Genomic DNA, 17,207 nt, shown 5'->3' with positions numbered 1-17,207 from the left:
CCTGTCTCCTCTTTTCACTACCAACTCTCCAGTCAATAAAACCACTTAGCATTTAAATGCATTTGTGATGGGAAAATAAAGTGCAGTACATTTGCACCAAGGGGAGAGCGGTTCTATCCCATAACTAAGACGGACGCACTTACTGTACAGCGCTAACTGGATTGCTTAGCAACTGCTTGCTACTGTGTGGTTCCCCTCTTATTTAAATTCAGCCAGCCTGTGCGTTGTTAAGCAGGACAGAGTCCACTACATTTTCAGAGATCACTCCTCTCTTATTAAAAAGCCTGTCATTTCTTGTAGTCAGAATAATTTTCAAATTACATTTCATGAATAGAAAGGCTTAAATAATACTGAGGAATACCCATAATACAAGTGCAAAAAACTCTTTCAGGAAGGAGTTATGAGGAGAGCAGGAAATCTTTCAGCTATTTCACTTATGCCACATTCCTCTCCCCGTTTAAACCACTTAGTAAATGCCTCACATGGCCAGGGGCCCACACAGTACCTGGTCCTGGAACATGGCTCCCCCAAAGGCCCAGATCGCAGCAAAGACAAAATAGAGCTCGTAAAGTTCCTTGGCACAGTCTGGTGGGGTGTTTTCAGGAGTCAGCAGACACTCCAGCAAGTAGCACAGCATCTGGACCATACTCTGCTCAGGGATAGGGATGATTTTCTTGAACCTGAGCAAAGACAAACACATTACATCACCAGATTCAAGCATTACAACTGACTTGTGCTATGTGACTCATTGGGTCAGAATAAGAGGTACTGTGCTGAAAGAGTTCAAATATGTTTTCACTGAAATATTTAACATAAAAAATAAAGCAATTGCGTTTATTTCAAGAAACTGGATGACACATTTATAAGCTGTGGCGTAGTGGTGCATCTTTCAGGTTTTTGGCCTCTCATAGAGGACAAACTATTCCTCCTCTGCTTCCTGTTTTTCTGTCTCAGCTCCAATAGCAGTGGTGACAGAGGTGTTAGAGGAGGAGAGTGTTCCTGTGCAGCAGAAGAGAATGCAGGACAGCATCCAGTTCTTCTGAGTCACTCCTGGTTTGCTCCTGCCCACCGCCCACCCGTGCACATGTCCCTCCCCTAAGACATGTCACTCCCCAACATCCTGCGTCAACTGGACGTGTCTGTGATCATGATGTTCATAGTGACACAGAGAAGCTGAGGAGTTGCTTACCTCGTTCTGAGGACGTCCAGGCAAGAAGGAAGGTACTTGTCGAACAGTATGGTCAGGTTGGCCTTCTCTGATTGGACCGGCCTCTTGTCAATCCAGCTCGATACGGGGGGGTTCCAGCCAAGATCTGCTGGGTTTATGTACAGGATGCCTGGAGAGAACACACAGGTATAAATATGTGGTTGGGCCTCCCAGGCTCCATGCAAGTACTCTATAGTGGCACCTCCATGATTCTATCAAATGCAATTTACACAGCAGAATATTCCTGGCAGCTAAGAATATTTAATAATTGTCTATTCAAATAGAGATATAAAATGGGCAAATGCATGACATCTCTCTACATATTCTGTGTTGTGATTTGATTTTGACATGTCAATAATACAATTAATAGAAATAATGACGTGTTTTGTTAATGTTTATAATTTTATTTTTCTGTTTGGTTTCTATTCTTTAAGACATTAGACCTTATCCAAAGCAGATCGTATATATTTGGACAAATGCTGGCATGCTACTTGTTCTCAGGTGATCTGAGACTTTGTTCTAATCATATTTAGGGATATGCACCAGTGAAAAGAGCTGTCTTAAGACGATTTAACAAAAGACATCTTCTGCATCATTTTATTAGATTCATGTCCTTAATTATGATATAAAGTTACGCATTGGACTAATTAATATGTTCATTAACCAGTAATCCATCAGTTAAATCCATTAATCAATAAAAATACAAAATACAAAAATTACCAAATAGCTACAATAATTACCAAATAGATACAGGAGCTTGTTATAACTTTCCAGATTATCAAAGAGTTATTATTATATTATATTTACATACAATGATATGAAATCAAACTAAAAAAAAAATGGGAATGTTTGATATTTTATATCTTATATATATCTATGTATTTTATTTCAGTGGTTCCTCAATTGTCATCGGTTTCAATTTCAATTGAGAGACAAACTAAAAGTCAACATTTATTTGATGTTGTGATTATTTCTTCTGGGCAACTTTCTAGTTTACTCCATGCTTCATTAGAAAGGCAATCATTCCCTAATTGATGAACTGCAATTCCCTGAATTAGGTTCAGTCATTTTATTTATTACGATTGTTGCAGTTCTGAGGTCTCCGAATGACGCAGACGCAATTATGGTCACTTTAATTTCAAGCGGGCGTGAACATTGCAGTACCTGACTATCTGGTCTACTAGAAAATACGTACAATAAACAGCACAATAATACAAATAATAATATTAATAATAATTCATATAATTATGATCATCTTTATCACCTTGGAGAAAAAGTAAATGAATTAAATAGAAAAATAAATACATTAAAATATAAATTTAAAAAATGTATCAGTACTTTTACTTATCTTGTTGCTACCAATATTATTTATAATAATGATAACAATTATCATAATTTCCCTCACCAATAATAATTATAATAAGATTAATGATCAATAGTACCACTTATTGTCCAATTTTATTTAATTAAGTTGGGGTACACACCGCCTTGTCCACTGGTGGCGTATATTGTACTTTTATATTGTTTATTGCTTTTATAACTTTTGAAATCTATTTTATGGAATTTCATTGTTATCCTTTTTTTTTTGTCTCGGCTAATCATCAATTGTGAGGCGCTTTGAACTGCACTAACGTGTGATTGATCGTTTGAAACAACCTTTTCGATACGGAGCACAAAGAGCCAAGACAGAAGAAAAGCAAGAAGTACCTGCTCGGGACACTGTGGCAGGAGTAGCAGTGCGGAGGTGGCTGATCTCGAACACCAGCCTCATCGTGGGGTTGAGAGGGATCCGCTCGTTACTGGCCAGAGTCAGCACCTACCAGAACCAGACACAGTGTATGAGGATATCACTGAGAGGGAAGGTGCTCATTTGTGTGCTTCCTCCTCAAACAGTTCTACAATATACTGTCACTTTTTATTGTTTGTTTGCTGGAGGTTGTGTGGAGAGCTTTTTTATAAAGCTCACAACATTTCAAAATAAAAGCTCTGCAATTCAGCTCGAAAAATAAAACATTGCAGCAACTAAATTAACTTTGTGCTTTTACAGGGAAGAGAAATTCCAAAAGGGAAAGGGATTGTATGAATGTTGTTGCTATGACGGAAGGCAGCATCCCTGAATGTCTGTGACAAATAATCAAAATGATCTGAAACGATTTCCATCTGCGGTTTAACCCACTAACTGACCAATGCTGTAGTTTATCTTAGAACGTAAAAGAAGACACGTTCAACTGTGTCAACAGACTGAAGACACCCCCCCACACACTGATTGCTACAGGTCGCTGTTCGCCTGTTTATTCGAATTTGAATAATAATGAATGCGTCACACGTCCAAATCAAACCAAATTTTACAATGCACTTCCTTGGGCCGCTCAGACACATACCAAGTGTAAAGTCATGAGATGTGCGTTCCACAGACAGACTTTGGAGGAATAACAAGGTAGATTACACACACACACACAATGGTGTTTATTCTCAGTTCTAGCGAGTAGAAATTGTCAAACTCACTCTTGCCTCAGCAATGAGTCAGCCACAATCTCCTATTCATATCTGTCTGCTCATTTACAGCAGACAGTGAACGTGTCATTTGTATTCTGAATGAAAGAATATAAGTCAACGCATTTACAACAAGCACACACACACACACACACACACACACACAATCTTCAATTTGCTCACACCTTGTTGTCATCCATGGTTGTGTTGAGGGACTCAATCCACATTGGGTCAATGTCTCCATCCAGAACGATCCACTTAGGCCCGTTGTGAGCGACATTGGACAGGTCACGCAATATGTTGGAGAAAAGGCCTGCAGGAAGAGAGAGAGAGCACACTCTGGTTACTCTGTTCTCGTGTCACTCTGTCATACACTTTTTATACAAGACTCCTCCATCACCATCTTTCCACTCTCTGGTGGCTGGGTTGATGATCCCGAAAAGCTCGTCATTGGTCACAGCCTTTGGGTTGAGGTCGGTCCACATGGGTCTGCGCTTCATGTTCTGATAGGTCCTCTGGAGTGACCTCAGCACCTTACTCTTTCCTGTGCCGGTGTTACCGATCACAAACACAGAGTGGCGCACAGCCAGCAGCTCCTCCAGCTGCACCACCTACCAAACAAACACAGTGAAACATTTTAGATAATGCTCTGTCTTCCCTACATAGAGGGCAGATGACTCGGCACACAGATCATTTCTGGGCCTTTTACAGAGCGATATAGAATGTCATGGGCTGCTACGCTGCAGCACTCAGTCCACTGTATCCTCGATGTTCTAGTTTTCAGTGAATATAATGCGATGCAGACTGACAAGGTAGTGTGCTACACTGCACTGTGCGGTGCAGCAGTTTAGTACACTGTTCACACACTACAACAAATGATGGCAGTGTTCTTCTGGAAGGACAGATATCTGCACCCTCATTACTCTGTGCTTGCATATCTAAAGGGGCACTACACCGATTTTACACAGAAAGATGCTCATCACATGAAGAACACTCAGCCTTTTCTTTGCCGATTTGAATAAAATTTCTAGCAACATAAGCAAATGACCTCTTAAAAAAAGGAATCACTTTCTGATTCAGTAGGAGACTTAAATGTAAATGTGTGAAATTATAACATTCAGTGATTTTGAGAAATATTATTTGTTGAATTGCTTTTTACAAATTTTATTATTATTTTAGTTATTTCTAATATTAAAAAGATTATTTTACTGTGGTTCTGTTTTCCCTGACTCAATGGTGTAGCACTTCCCGTGAATCCAGGTATGTGTGGCGACACCACAGAGCGGGTAACAGAGAGAGGAAGGGGGAGAGAGAGATTTCCTCCCCACTTCCACTCAAACATACAGATGGCCGAGCTCAATCAATGCCATCGACCAGGCTCCTTGCTGCTCCTACTCCTCTTCCATTCAGCCGGGGCGCAGGCGTACGGCTTCACACTCCCAAAGGCCCCGGCTGATTACTGCTTTGATGCGGGAAGGTCTAATGCTAGCTCAGGCTAAAGGCCGGCGCATGCTTCTGCGTCGTCAGGGGCCCGCAGGCACGCAGCTGTAACGCAGGACTCGTTGTCATTAATGGTTCTCCAACCGTTGCGCGTGTTGCCATGCAATTCCCCGCCAGAACACTAGGCGCAGTAATGTTTTTTGTCGAAGTCGGCTCTTCTTCGTGTGTTGCACGAAGAAGAGCGATTTATTTACATCGCCACGGCGGCTTCGCAGAGCCTTTTTCCGCCGGTTAGTGACGGGTTATACTAGTGGACATAGTGTCGGATCTCTTCTGCCAAGTGCTCTTCTATCTGGTCCATATTCGTTCTTCTAAATCTTCCGTGGTTTCCGGGCATGAACCGGAAATGCGACCTCGGAAATGATGTAGTCAGCAGACCAATCACAGCCCTCGCGGCCGGGTGACGCTTGCGGGGTTTTGCCGTCTAGTTAGAAAAATTGGCCGACGCACGTAAGGACGTAGGAAGGGCCGTGAGGGGCCCGGAAGGGCTCTTGCGTCTCCGTTCCCGTGAAAACGCAGAAGCATGCGCCGGCCTTAATACTTTAAGGTATGCACTCTCTCTCTCACCTCGCCCGCTTCCCCTGAAATCAAAAGGTTGGCCATACAAACAAAGGCAGTAGAAGTTCAGGCTCCGGGTGTGGATGGTTGTTATTGACCCACATGCCATTCTCTTTCTCTATTTCTGTGGCTGTCTCTCATAATGTCAGGGTTAAGTGGCATGGTGCAGTGCCAGCCTCCTTTGATGGACTGGTATTACGTGGTTCCCATGTCTATTTGACCTGAGGCGGATTGCACTTATTTCCCCTGGTCCTGTGTTCATGTGACTCTGACACATTATGCCTTCTACTGTGCATGTGTGTGTGTGTGTGTGTGTGTGTGTGTGTGTGTGTGTGTGTGTGTTGTGTGAGCCTCAACCTGAATACACACCAACCCATAGAGAATTTAGGTTCCAATGGGTAGAGACAGCTGTTTGAGAGTTAAGACTTGGTTTTAGGGTTGTGGGAGGAATTAGGTTTAGGTTAGTTTGAGAAGATGGTGAATGCAGTATGTCTCCCAGTGTTTTCATGGATGTTCTGCTTTCACAGTACAAAAACAAGCAGATTGGGGTGAGGCTGATTGGAAACTACAAATTATCTGTATGTGTGAATGTGAGAGTGACTGAATGTCGACCCTGCACAACGCTGGAGACATGTCCAGAGTGAACCCTATTGGTCAGTGTCAGTGGGGATTGGCTCCAGCTCCATCTGCGACCCTCAAAGGATAAGCAGTGTAGTTAATGGATGGATGAATAAACGAGTGCTACATCTCCAACAGCTAATAACTGGTAAATTGTTAAGGATGAAATCCCCTTTTGGGGAATTTTTTGCTCTTTCGTTTCTTCTTGTTGCACTGTGCCTGCGCTGCTGATGTAAAACCCTCAAATTTCCCCACTGTGGGACTAATAAAGGATTCTATCTATAATTTGCTTTTGCTTCTCAAACAACTTGAGGTTGCCTTTATCCTCGGTTTAGCAACAATTGTGAGTTTTACATCTTTTACATCAGCAGACAAGCATTAGACCTGTCCGCAGGCTGTCGAGGAATCGTGTTTACTCTACCTTAAGTACAAAATTGTCCTCAGCCTGTAACTTCAAGTCCAGGATAGAGTCCTTCACGTGCTTCTCGAATTCCAAATCTCTCTTCCTGGGCACGTCCAGGGCAGGAAACAGATCTCCGATCAGCCCCATGAACACTGGCATGTCATCGGTCACAATCTTGGGGATGTTGAAGTCTCTCAGTGCTCGCATCAGCACCTCGTCCTCCGGTCTTCCGGGGTCTCCTCTCTTTAGGGAGCCGGCCACCACCAGCACTGACTTAATGGCTCGTAGGCCCCAGTCATAGTGGTCCTGTGGTAAAGACCAGAGAAATATCAGTGAGTAGAGGAAAATACACACATTTCATCAATGGTTCATTTAACCAAGTCTCCATATAAACAAGCATATAATCCTATGTAACACATTTTTACTGCGAGTTTTCTCTGTCATCAATTTTGTTTTATACTGCATATTTGCATTCAGAATCTGCTGAGGAATCTGTTGTTTAATGTGAATTTTTGCAATTGAATTTTTTCAACTGAATTTTTGCAGTTGAATATTAAACTTTGAAATTGAATACGGAAATTCAGTGGCAAAAAATACAAATGCATAATTTCAATGTAAAAAAAATTCAGCGCTTGAAATTTAAAGGCCTCACAATTTCTAAATCTGATGAGACTGATTTACTTCCATACACTTCCTTCTGAGGATTCTTCACAGTGGAATGATGCATGGCCATTCCTGTGTCAGCTGAACCTTCCTGTAGCTACTTTGTAGACATGAGGGGCCTTTACTTTTCCTATGTTTGCAATAGACATGCAGTTTTATCTGAATATATTTTGGTCATCCACACCTTGTCTTGACTCCCACAGTTTCTCTTAAGTGCCTTTTCCTATTGACATTTCAGACAGTGGACATCTTTTCATAGCCTTCGCTGATGCATCAATTAGATCCCAAATAGTGACCACAAAGTTTTAAGAGTCATCATTTAACACCTCTAGAAAAGTTGTCAGCTGACATTTTTATTCCGAAAGCAATTCCTCCAGTATCTCTCAGTATCAATAACGTTTTAATCAGCTTTTACGCTTGATTCATGAAGGTTCATGAAAAAAAACATGACAGCTTTTCACATTAGAAGAATCTGCCTGCTGCTGGGGTTGTTTTGACGTCTTTTCACTTCATCAATCTACAAGATGTGAATCTGCCCACAGGTGGCCAAACTTTTACAAAAAACTCTATATCATGCATTTAATTTATCAAAGAGCATCAGTGGAAAGAAGGCACGGAGACTGTCCAGAGGCTCTCAAGGTTTAGATGGAGAGCAAGGCATAACCCTCAAAAACATCCATTTACCCTGAAATATAAAGAAATCAGGGGAGCACTAGCTCACCTCTTATTTCAAGCTCTAATATCTATTAAGGGACTCACAGTAGAACTTATCAGGTGGAATCCCCAGCAGGCTTTAAAGCATCTTATTCTGTAATGTAACTTTAAACATAAATTTTAGAACTATTTCTTAATTATGCAGCATTGTATCAGTAGCATGAGATGATATGTTTTCAACCAAGGTGACATCATAAACCTGAAGTCAGCAACTGCCCTAAACCTGTAGATTCACTCTAAGATTGATTTGATGTAATTTTATGCTCCACTAACGCATTTAGTTTTAAAATGGCCTTTTCACTCACAAAGGTTTCGGCTCCATATCAGTTTTAATCCCCGTCCATACTAATACACCTGAATATGCATCATATGAACACTCAAATACACTAGACATGCACGTCCGGTGTAAGCAGGAAGAATTGGGTTGTTGGTTGCAGAATATTTGAATAATACTTCTTCTCCTATGCATGTAAGCAGATGTATCAGTGTAAAATGCAGAATTTAACAGCTGTTATCAAAGACAACAGGGCCAGCAACGCTTGCAATTGATTATTCATGTTGCGTTCTACACTGGTAGCCGAGGCTGATGCCATTTGTTTTCTCCCAGGTGGGGTTCACGGACAGGAGTCTGAGGAATCAGTAAAGGCTATGTTGTGACCCAAAAGACCCGACCAGCAAGCGGTTTAGAGAATCTACGTCGTCATCTCCAAACATCTTTGAAATTCTTGGGCGTTTTTGCTTGAATCTTCTTAAATAGGACTTCAATCATCAGATATGTAGCAGCTGACCAGTCAAGGCTTTATGCACAGCAGGGAGTCAACTGCAAATTGTTCCAAGGGGGTTCTAAAAGGTTAATCTGTCCATGAACCTCGTGAGGAGTTCATGAAAATGTTCTCCTCTGATATCAATGTAATATTAAAGGTCTTGTCAGTCCGTGCGCACTCTTTGCCTAATAGCAAAAAACTGTGTCTGCCAGTCAGAGGCGATAAATTGCTTTACAAACGGCTCTAATCTGTTCATTATTGATTCAAGCCAGACAAGAGAATCCTGACCCCAGATTGTGTCAAGTTCTGTTTCTAACTCCACATAAATCTTCTGACCAGTCAGTTGAACATCCTCTGTTGATCATTATTAGACCCCGTACAGAACTGGTATTAACATCCATCCTGAATTATCACTAGTGGACAGCTCCAAGTTCAGGACACACCCCAGACGCACTGAGGACATATTTTAGATTCCATCATTTGGACCCATTCAGATGTGGTCAAGGACACATGTGGCCACATTCTGTTATCTGTGTGAACACGAATGTGTCATGACCATTTAAGGACCACATCAACTCATGTCCACTCACCTGCTACAGATTGCTAATGAATCAACAGATTTTTACACATCTCAGTGTTTCACAAACACACTGATGTATTTGTGGTCACAGCCACAATATTAATACTGACCACTACATATTGATTTTCTGTTTTCTTTGAAATTTCAAATGAGTTAAATCTTTTTAATTGTGTGCACCAAGCATTGATTCCCTTAGCTCCTACTTACCCCACTTACTCTCTCACTCACTCTCTCTTTCTCTCACACAAACACACACACACACACACACACACACACACACACACACACACACATTGACAATAGATCATAGCCATAGTCAGACTGGCTAAAAGATAAATCAGCCTTTGGAAACAGAAATTTAGCTCTCTCTTCACCCCCCTCTTTTCGAACAACCTCTCTCCCCCAATGTTCTCCTCTCAAGAGTCTGGTTTGTTTACAGGTGCCTTACATTCCTACAGCCCAACAGTTAAATCACTTACAACAAAGCACTTTACACATCCACATCAGGATCCCATCAGCCAGACCCCCATCCAGTGGTGTGTGTCAGCCCAAACAAGAGAACTCACACAGCCGTGTAGGTAGAGGCCCCAATCTTATCACTTATCACATCTTGCCCAGCAGGGGAAACAGCAGAGTCATTCGGAACAGGCCCATACAGCAGAATGTATATTAAATCTACAATGATGAACCAGTTGTTTACCTTGAGAAAGTAGCTCTCTGAATCATTTGCCATCGATTTGCAGTTTCAGCCCTTTTGAATAGAGCTTAGAGAAGCAGTCTGTTCATTATCATTTGATTTCATTACCACTAAGTTGCTAAAGATGGAAACTTGTAACAGAACTCAGTAGAAAAAGTTTGAGAAAGGTTGTTACGGTGATATTTAAAAATGTCTGGAGAACTAGAGCTATACAAAACAGAAGTGCTTTGAAAGTGAAATGAGGCCTGTTGTCGCAGGAAACATCTACGCTCAACTTATACTATGAGGCAGCACTGAACATAACCTTATTGTAATTCAATAATAAGAATAAGAGAATAAGAATAAGAATAAGAATAAGAATAAGAATAGCTTAAATTTATATAGCACCTTTCAAGAGACCCAAGGAAAATAGAGAAGACAAAAGAAAAGTAATTAGCGCACAACAATATAGAAATAAACTGCACCGGGCGGCGTATAGCTCAGCTGGTTGGGCTGCCGCCCCAACGAGGCCCGGGTCCGATTCCGACCCGCAGCCTCGCCCACTCTCCCTCTCTATCTCCCCTTCACAAGCCTAATCTTTCCTATCCATTAAAGGTGATAGAAAGCCCCAAAAAATACATTTAAAAAGAAATTAACAGCACTAATGGTAGGGTGGAGCATTAGCTGAGGCCAAAGGCCTGAGTCAACGGGTGGTGATTGAGTCATTTTTTGAAGCTGTCCAGAGAAGCAGCGTTGAGAAGGGATTAAAGAAAACACTTCTAGATCTAAAAACATCACCAGCCTGCAGCTTCTCATTCATATGCATGTAACCCTCCACTCTGACAGTCAAGTTAGCGACTCAGCTCTTGTGAGGTGCCTCTCAGTCATTCCTTTATCAAAAGCCTCAAATATGGTATAAAAAAGGTTCAGGCTTTGAAGTGGAAATAGATGTGGGACTTCTTTAACCAGATCAGATGTGTAAAATTGAAGAGATCAGACAGTACCTGTTTGGACAACAGCTCTTTACACAGTGTGTAGAGCGTGATGAACTTCCTGGCAAGGACCCGGGCGTCAAGAAAGCCCTCAGCCACCAGCATGATTTCACAGATCAGCTCGAAGTCTGGCACCACCATGGCACAAGGTCTGTGGAGACGTGGAGACAACACATTCACATGAGCTCAGTTCTTGTTCATAATCATAATTCTGGACAAATGAATCTTCCACAGTGGATCATTAACCTAATATGCACATTGACTCATTTTACATCATTTTGACATCACACACAACTACAATTGCTGTCCTGCAGTTGAATGCCTACGCCATCAAGTCAGATTCGGTTTACATACTTTTTATTTCCAGATTCACTCACTGTGACCTTTGACCACTGAAATGTAATCAATAAATACTTAAGTCTAAGAGACGAGTGGTAAAATTTGAAGAAATTCCCTTAAGACAGATTTAAGAAATCCTATTTAAGAGGCCTCAATATTTGAGAGGACACAAAGTCCTTCACATATGATCCCCCAAATTTGATCAGTTAATATATGAGGCAAATTAAAAAGGATTTTCTTTAAATTATGCGTTTATGAGGCAAAAAAAGGTTGGAAAAGCTGAGAACATAATGCCTCCAGCCACTTGCTGTGGCTGACACTGAGGCATAAAAAGCAGAGATGTCAACCTTAATACACAACACAGTCCCTCATATTTAAACACCTACTGTATACTATCACAATTAAACAAGCCACACAGCTCTGCGTTAATATGATGGTGTTTATCCCACAAATTCCTTTAGGCCTTTTCCATTAAAGCAAATCTGTCCCTTCAGAGAGGACCTAATATCTGGCATGCTCTCCCTCCCTTTCATTCCTGCACGTGCCTTGATTCATGTACCTGCAGCCTTGTGGGTTTAATGTCATGTGGAATTCAAAACTTTTGCTTGCAGGCTTTCTCCTTTGTCTCTTTGGACAAAAGTGTCGGAAATGTAACTTTAATGTAAAAATTAGCTGAACATGAATGTAGTCAGAGAGATGTATAAGGTAATGTTAAAATTGTTACTGCATTTATTTATTTTTGTATGTTAAAAATAGTCAGTTTACTCATAACCTACCTGTGTTCTCAAAAACAGGAAGGCCCTGGTGACAATATGATTTTCATTACAGTATAGTTGGTTCTTTAGAAATTCTTTAGGCCTACACATGTTGAAGGGTTGGTTCAGTCCAGCTTTGGAAATAACTGACGTCCGCTTCTGCCCTTAAACACTTCACAGACCTCAGTGTCAATAGTTCTTAAAATGTGTATCTTGGGTAAAGAAACAGTCACTTTATCCTTATTTTGTCACGTAGATGAACATAACATTGAGACTCAATGCAGATGAGCAGCAGATGACAGAGTTCTGTTAAGATCTCAACTTTTTAACTTCACGGCAGCAGAGTTTTTTGCCATGTTCATGTTCAAGTGACATCACTTGAGGATATGTATGAGATCTTGTCACTGCTCTCTCTGGATGGCTTTACACAACCATCAGAGTAAGTACACTCCCATATCTTAACACAGAATTGTATGTGTGAAACTGGTGACATTTCTATTTTTGAAGTATCCACAGAGCAACTAGAGTTCGTCCCATGGAGAAAATAAGCTTCTTTATGACAGTGAGCAGATGTAGACATAAGTAATTGAAAAACAAGTAAAGTAATTGAAAGAAAGACATCATATATCTATAATAGAAAAGTTACCCACCAAATTTGGACATTTGCATGTCTCTGCCAAATTTCTCTGCAATCCATCAAATAATTTGTGAGATATTTCAGTCATGGACCTCATTATCGATGGTGAATTAACTTTAGCTTTGTCCAGTGTTATGAGGAATCGGAACCTATACTAATTTATAATTATCAAGAGATTATCCTCAGGTCAGAAGTCTTTCACAGGGCAAGTTCAAAAACTGCAAAATTATCCATTCAGAGACAGATACAATGTTTTAGTTTTAATCGTATCTATCCATTTAAATTGTATCTCATTTAAATTTGTCTGGATAATCACATGAATAAAAGATAGCAGTAGATAGCTGATGAGAGAACTGAGTCATTTTGCTCACCTGAACAGAGCCTTCAGGTTCTCAGGAAGCTCAGTCCTGCCAGCGTAGCCGGGATTCATTGTGATGAAGATGCCGACAGTCGGGCAAAGATTCACGTCCTCTCCCATGAAGTTAAATCTCGTCTTCTTATCGCGAATGGCATCCTGGATACTCTTGACCTTCACATGAATAGAAAAGAAACACAATGAACTGTCACTGCTGGGTTTACTGGAAAGCTAGTATCACTTGTCACTCAAAGCAGTGCACAAACACAACAACCCTGGGAACATGCTGATGATAGGCATGTAGGCTACGTCAGTTAGCATGTCTGCCATCTTGTTTTAGCATCTCAGCCCACCAACATCACATAATATGTTTTTTATAGGGCTGGGCAAGTTAACTCGTTTCAATGGAGTTAACTCGAGTTAACTCGAGTTAACTCAAGTGATGAGTTAACTCGATTAATTATTTTATTTCGCATTCACTCAGGTTTGATTATTTATTGTTTTATTGTGAAAGTCAGGCTTTTATTTTGTGAAAGTCTGTTGCTGACTGCTGCAGAACAGGAAAAAAGAAAATAATGCTGCAGAACAGGAAAAAAGAAAATAATTGGCGGATAAACAATCGAGTTAACTCATCACTTGAGTTAACTCGATTAAAACGAGTTAACTTGCCCAGCCCTAGTTTTTTATAATATGTAGATCGTTATCGCACGTTTAATCTCGTTTTTTCGATGTTGTGGTCTCCACCCACCAAAAATACTGTTCACTTCTAAACGCTTTGCTGCTTTTATCAGCTTTGTTTGTCTGACATTTGGTTCATCAAAGCTATTTCAATTGTGTATTTATCTTATTTAACATTAATTTAATCAGGCAAACCCCACTGAGTTCATCAACATATCGTTAACATCACTCAGCAATTACCAGAGTCTATTAGTAACAGTCTGTCAGATTGTTACGCAGCATACACCTTTTTTTCAGGGACGCAATGTCATCAGTATGGGCGTGCTATCAGCCAGGGTTTACTGGATGGATGAACTGCCAAGGCTCCTTTGTCTACATAATGATTGAATGAGATATCAGAAATGAACTTTCTGTGCGTGTAGGTTTGGGTCTAGAACTCTGACTCCCCGTAAGAGGTTTTATGGATTTCACATGCATGTGGTAAAGGAGCGTAGCGAGTCGCCAGCTGGAAAGAGGAGGAACATCTCTTCATGGATGAGTACTCAGCTACAGATCACTCAGTCATACTAAAACAACAGGGAGAGGACAAATGCAAATGCAAAAGCAAACAGCGCAGCTGCAGCACAAAAAAGCAATAAAAGTTTCCATGAGAACATCAGTGGGACTTTTCATGTGAAATGACAGCAGCCCACCACTGTCGTCCTTCAGGGATATGAAGGGAAGGAAAAAAGCAAAAGTACATTTTAGAGAAGTTTATGAACAGACACAGTTGTGAAAGGTGGGATCCACTGGGATGTGGCCCATCTCTTTGCTGTCTCCATGAATGAACAGACTGGAACTAGCAGCATCACAGTCCAGGGGCAACTCTGGCTGGAGCAGAGGCAGAACTTAACCAATTTATCTCCATGTTGTTCCGTGTGACGGCCTTCTGTTTGTCCATGCTTTATTTAACATAGAACTGGTCCCGCCACCTGTGTTAGCAGACCCGACCGGCAGTATGTCACCGCGCAATGCTATCTGCTCCCGCTTTAAGAGGATGGATTAGCAATGTGTGCTACTGGAAGCGATGGCTCCAACAAAGCAGGCCGGTCACTGGGGCGGGCTGCCAGCTGTCACAGCAGGAGTTTGACGCTCCTCTGTTCTCAAGGTCTACTTCTCCATGTATTAGGCACCGTGATTTATTATTCATACGCCATGCATGTAACACTTATTCATTCTACTGGCACTGGAAAATTGTGCTGCAGAATTCAACAGCTTACAGAAGACGACAGAAGAGAGAGAGAGAGAGAGAGAGAGAGAGAGAGAGAGAGAGAGAGAGAGAGAGAGAGAGAGAGAGAGAGAGAGAGAGAGAGAGAGAGAGAGAGAGAGAGAGAGAGAGGGAGAGAAAGGACAGACGGAAAAGTGACGGGCCATTCTAGCAATGAATAATGATCCTTTGAGAAACTTTATTTCCATTATCATCATGGCCATAATCAGCCTCCTTCTCAGCTGTACACATTTTCACTTTGACAGTATTGCCAATGCAAGTCACTAGTGTCTGGGGCAACAGCCTGCAGGATATGAAAACACCAGCGGGACTTATGAAAGCACAGAGAGAGGATCTGTTTGATCCGGGATAACTAAATGCAAGATTGCAAAAAAGCTAGCATCAGCTGAAACACAAAGAATATGACTGATTTCTCTAAAGAGGCACATAATCAAAGGGCTATCTACTGTAGGTTTCCCAGGGTGTACATTACTGCGAGTGTGGAGTAAATTAAGCTTTTTAAAACTTTATTAATCTGTCACTGTGCATGAAGTGGAGACAGAAGAGGAGAATGAAGGTAAAGACACTCTGCAGTTCATTCAGAGGTAATGATATAACTTGCATGGAAGCGCAGACTTTAATCCTCTTGAACTTTCATCAAGCAACATAAACAGTAATGTGACTCACAAGTCTGTGGTCTGTTTACACATTCAGCAAACACAGAGGAAAAGATCTATTCACGCCAATCACCGCACTGGTTTCACAAGCTTTGTCTTCTCTGAACTTGATTTCCTCCGCCAAAAAATGTGTTCTCTGTGTTTGTTTGTTTGTCTGCTAGTCAGAAGGATTACATAAAACTAGAGGACGTATTAGATGAAACTTGGTGGAAGGATGATCTGTGGGTCAGGGCCAAGATCAGGGGGCAGATCCACGAAAAAAAATTCACTTTCTTTAGCATAGTGAGAGGGAGTTTTGCCAATTTTCATTGATTTCTCCGAATATGATTCATCGATCAATTTTGTGCAGATCAAAATAAAGATCTAGTGAATTCATAAGAGGACTGTTGGGTCTTGGCTGAGCTATATGCACTCTACAGAAACCCAGGTAATACTTTTACAGAGGCTAAAATAATAATCACATAATAAAGCTCAAATAACGCTGAAATAAGCTTGGGGCAGGGATCATTTACAATAATTTATAAAAAAGATGCTTAATGCAGCTTTAAATAAAACCTATGTGAAGTTAAGATATTCAAAAGATAAGTTGGATTAAACTCTCCACAGATTGACTGAAACATCAGAGTTGGGAGTTAACTCTGAGGGTTTGTCACCATGAGCGACACCTTTGACATTACAAATCACCATCTGATCCATTATTAATGTGCAAATATAAATATTAATAACTAAACAAAATCCTACCTCCACCTCAATACAGAGGAGGTGAGAGTATTTCATTTGTGGTAATCAGATCATTGAAAAGTGATTAAAAATGAACAGCATTTCAGGAGAAGTGTCCCTGTTGGTGTGGAAAATTATCCTTTGTGAACAGTTGGGCTATTATTCAATATAAAGAAGACCCAGTTTAAACTGTTCTCATTCACTGTTACCAGATACTTAGAAGTTATTTAATTGTGTAGATGAAAGTAATTTTAGGTGGATGTGATTATTTGGGATTTTACCCAGAGCCCTGTCAGTCGACCCCACTCACAATCAATATCTTCAGTTCATTAATACATGACTGAATTTATTTCTGTTCTGTCATAGATTTGTGATTATAGTAATTTTTTTTTTCTGTTTAACCAAACATTATCCAAAAGACTCAGCTGCGTGTCTATCGGTTGTATTTTGATCCATTTCAAGATACTTCAAATTATGAAACACATAGAATTGACACATTAAATGCTAAACAGAATTAACTAGAAAAAAAATTGGTCTATTTCTATGACGAGCTGCTTCAAGGGTAAGTCAGAGCTTTTTGTCTATCAGCCAATTACAACAGAGCTTTACCAACATGATTCATTGGAAAGCAA

The 17,207-nt window shown here is 40.7% G+C and overlaps 1 protein-coding gene across 1 annotated transcript in view; it reads right to left on the bottom strand.

Annotated features, from left to right (window-relative positions):
• The window catches only part of LOC133027607 (dynein axonemal heavy chain 9-like), a 127,042-nt gene that overhangs the window by 70,492 nt on the left and 39,343 nt on the right, over window positions 1-17,207 (bottom strand). Inside the window, exons 35-42 of the mRNA XM_061094657.1 lie at window positions 13,271-13,428; window positions 11,181-11,319; window positions 6,798-7,085; window positions 4,101-4,311; window positions 3,886-4,013; window positions 2,915-3,023; window positions 1,190-1,337; window positions 506-680 (exon numbers count right to left, since the gene is read on the bottom strand). Coding sequence (XP_060950640.1) covers window positions 506-680; window positions 1,190-1,337; window positions 2,915-3,023; window positions 3,886-4,013; window positions 4,101-4,311; window positions 6,798-7,085; window positions 11,181-11,319; window positions 13,271-13,428 — 1,356 coding nt within the window. The remainder of the gene's footprint in view (window positions 1-505; window positions 681-1,189; window positions 1,338-2,914; window positions 3,024-3,885; window positions 4,014-4,100; window positions 4,312-6,797; window positions 7,086-11,180; window positions 11,320-13,270; window positions 13,429-17,207) is intronic.

This window comes from Limanda limanda, chromosome 21, assembly GCF_963576545.1.
Source record: "Limanda limanda chromosome 21, fLimLim1.1, whole genome shotgun sequence".
In the NCBI taxonomy this organism is placed as follows: domain Eukaryota; kingdom Metazoa; phylum Chordata; class Actinopteri; order Pleuronectiformes; family Pleuronectidae; genus Limanda; species Limanda limanda.
The sequence above is the reverse complement of the archived record's forward strand: the minus strand, read 5'-3'. Positions and strand labels throughout refer to the sequence as shown.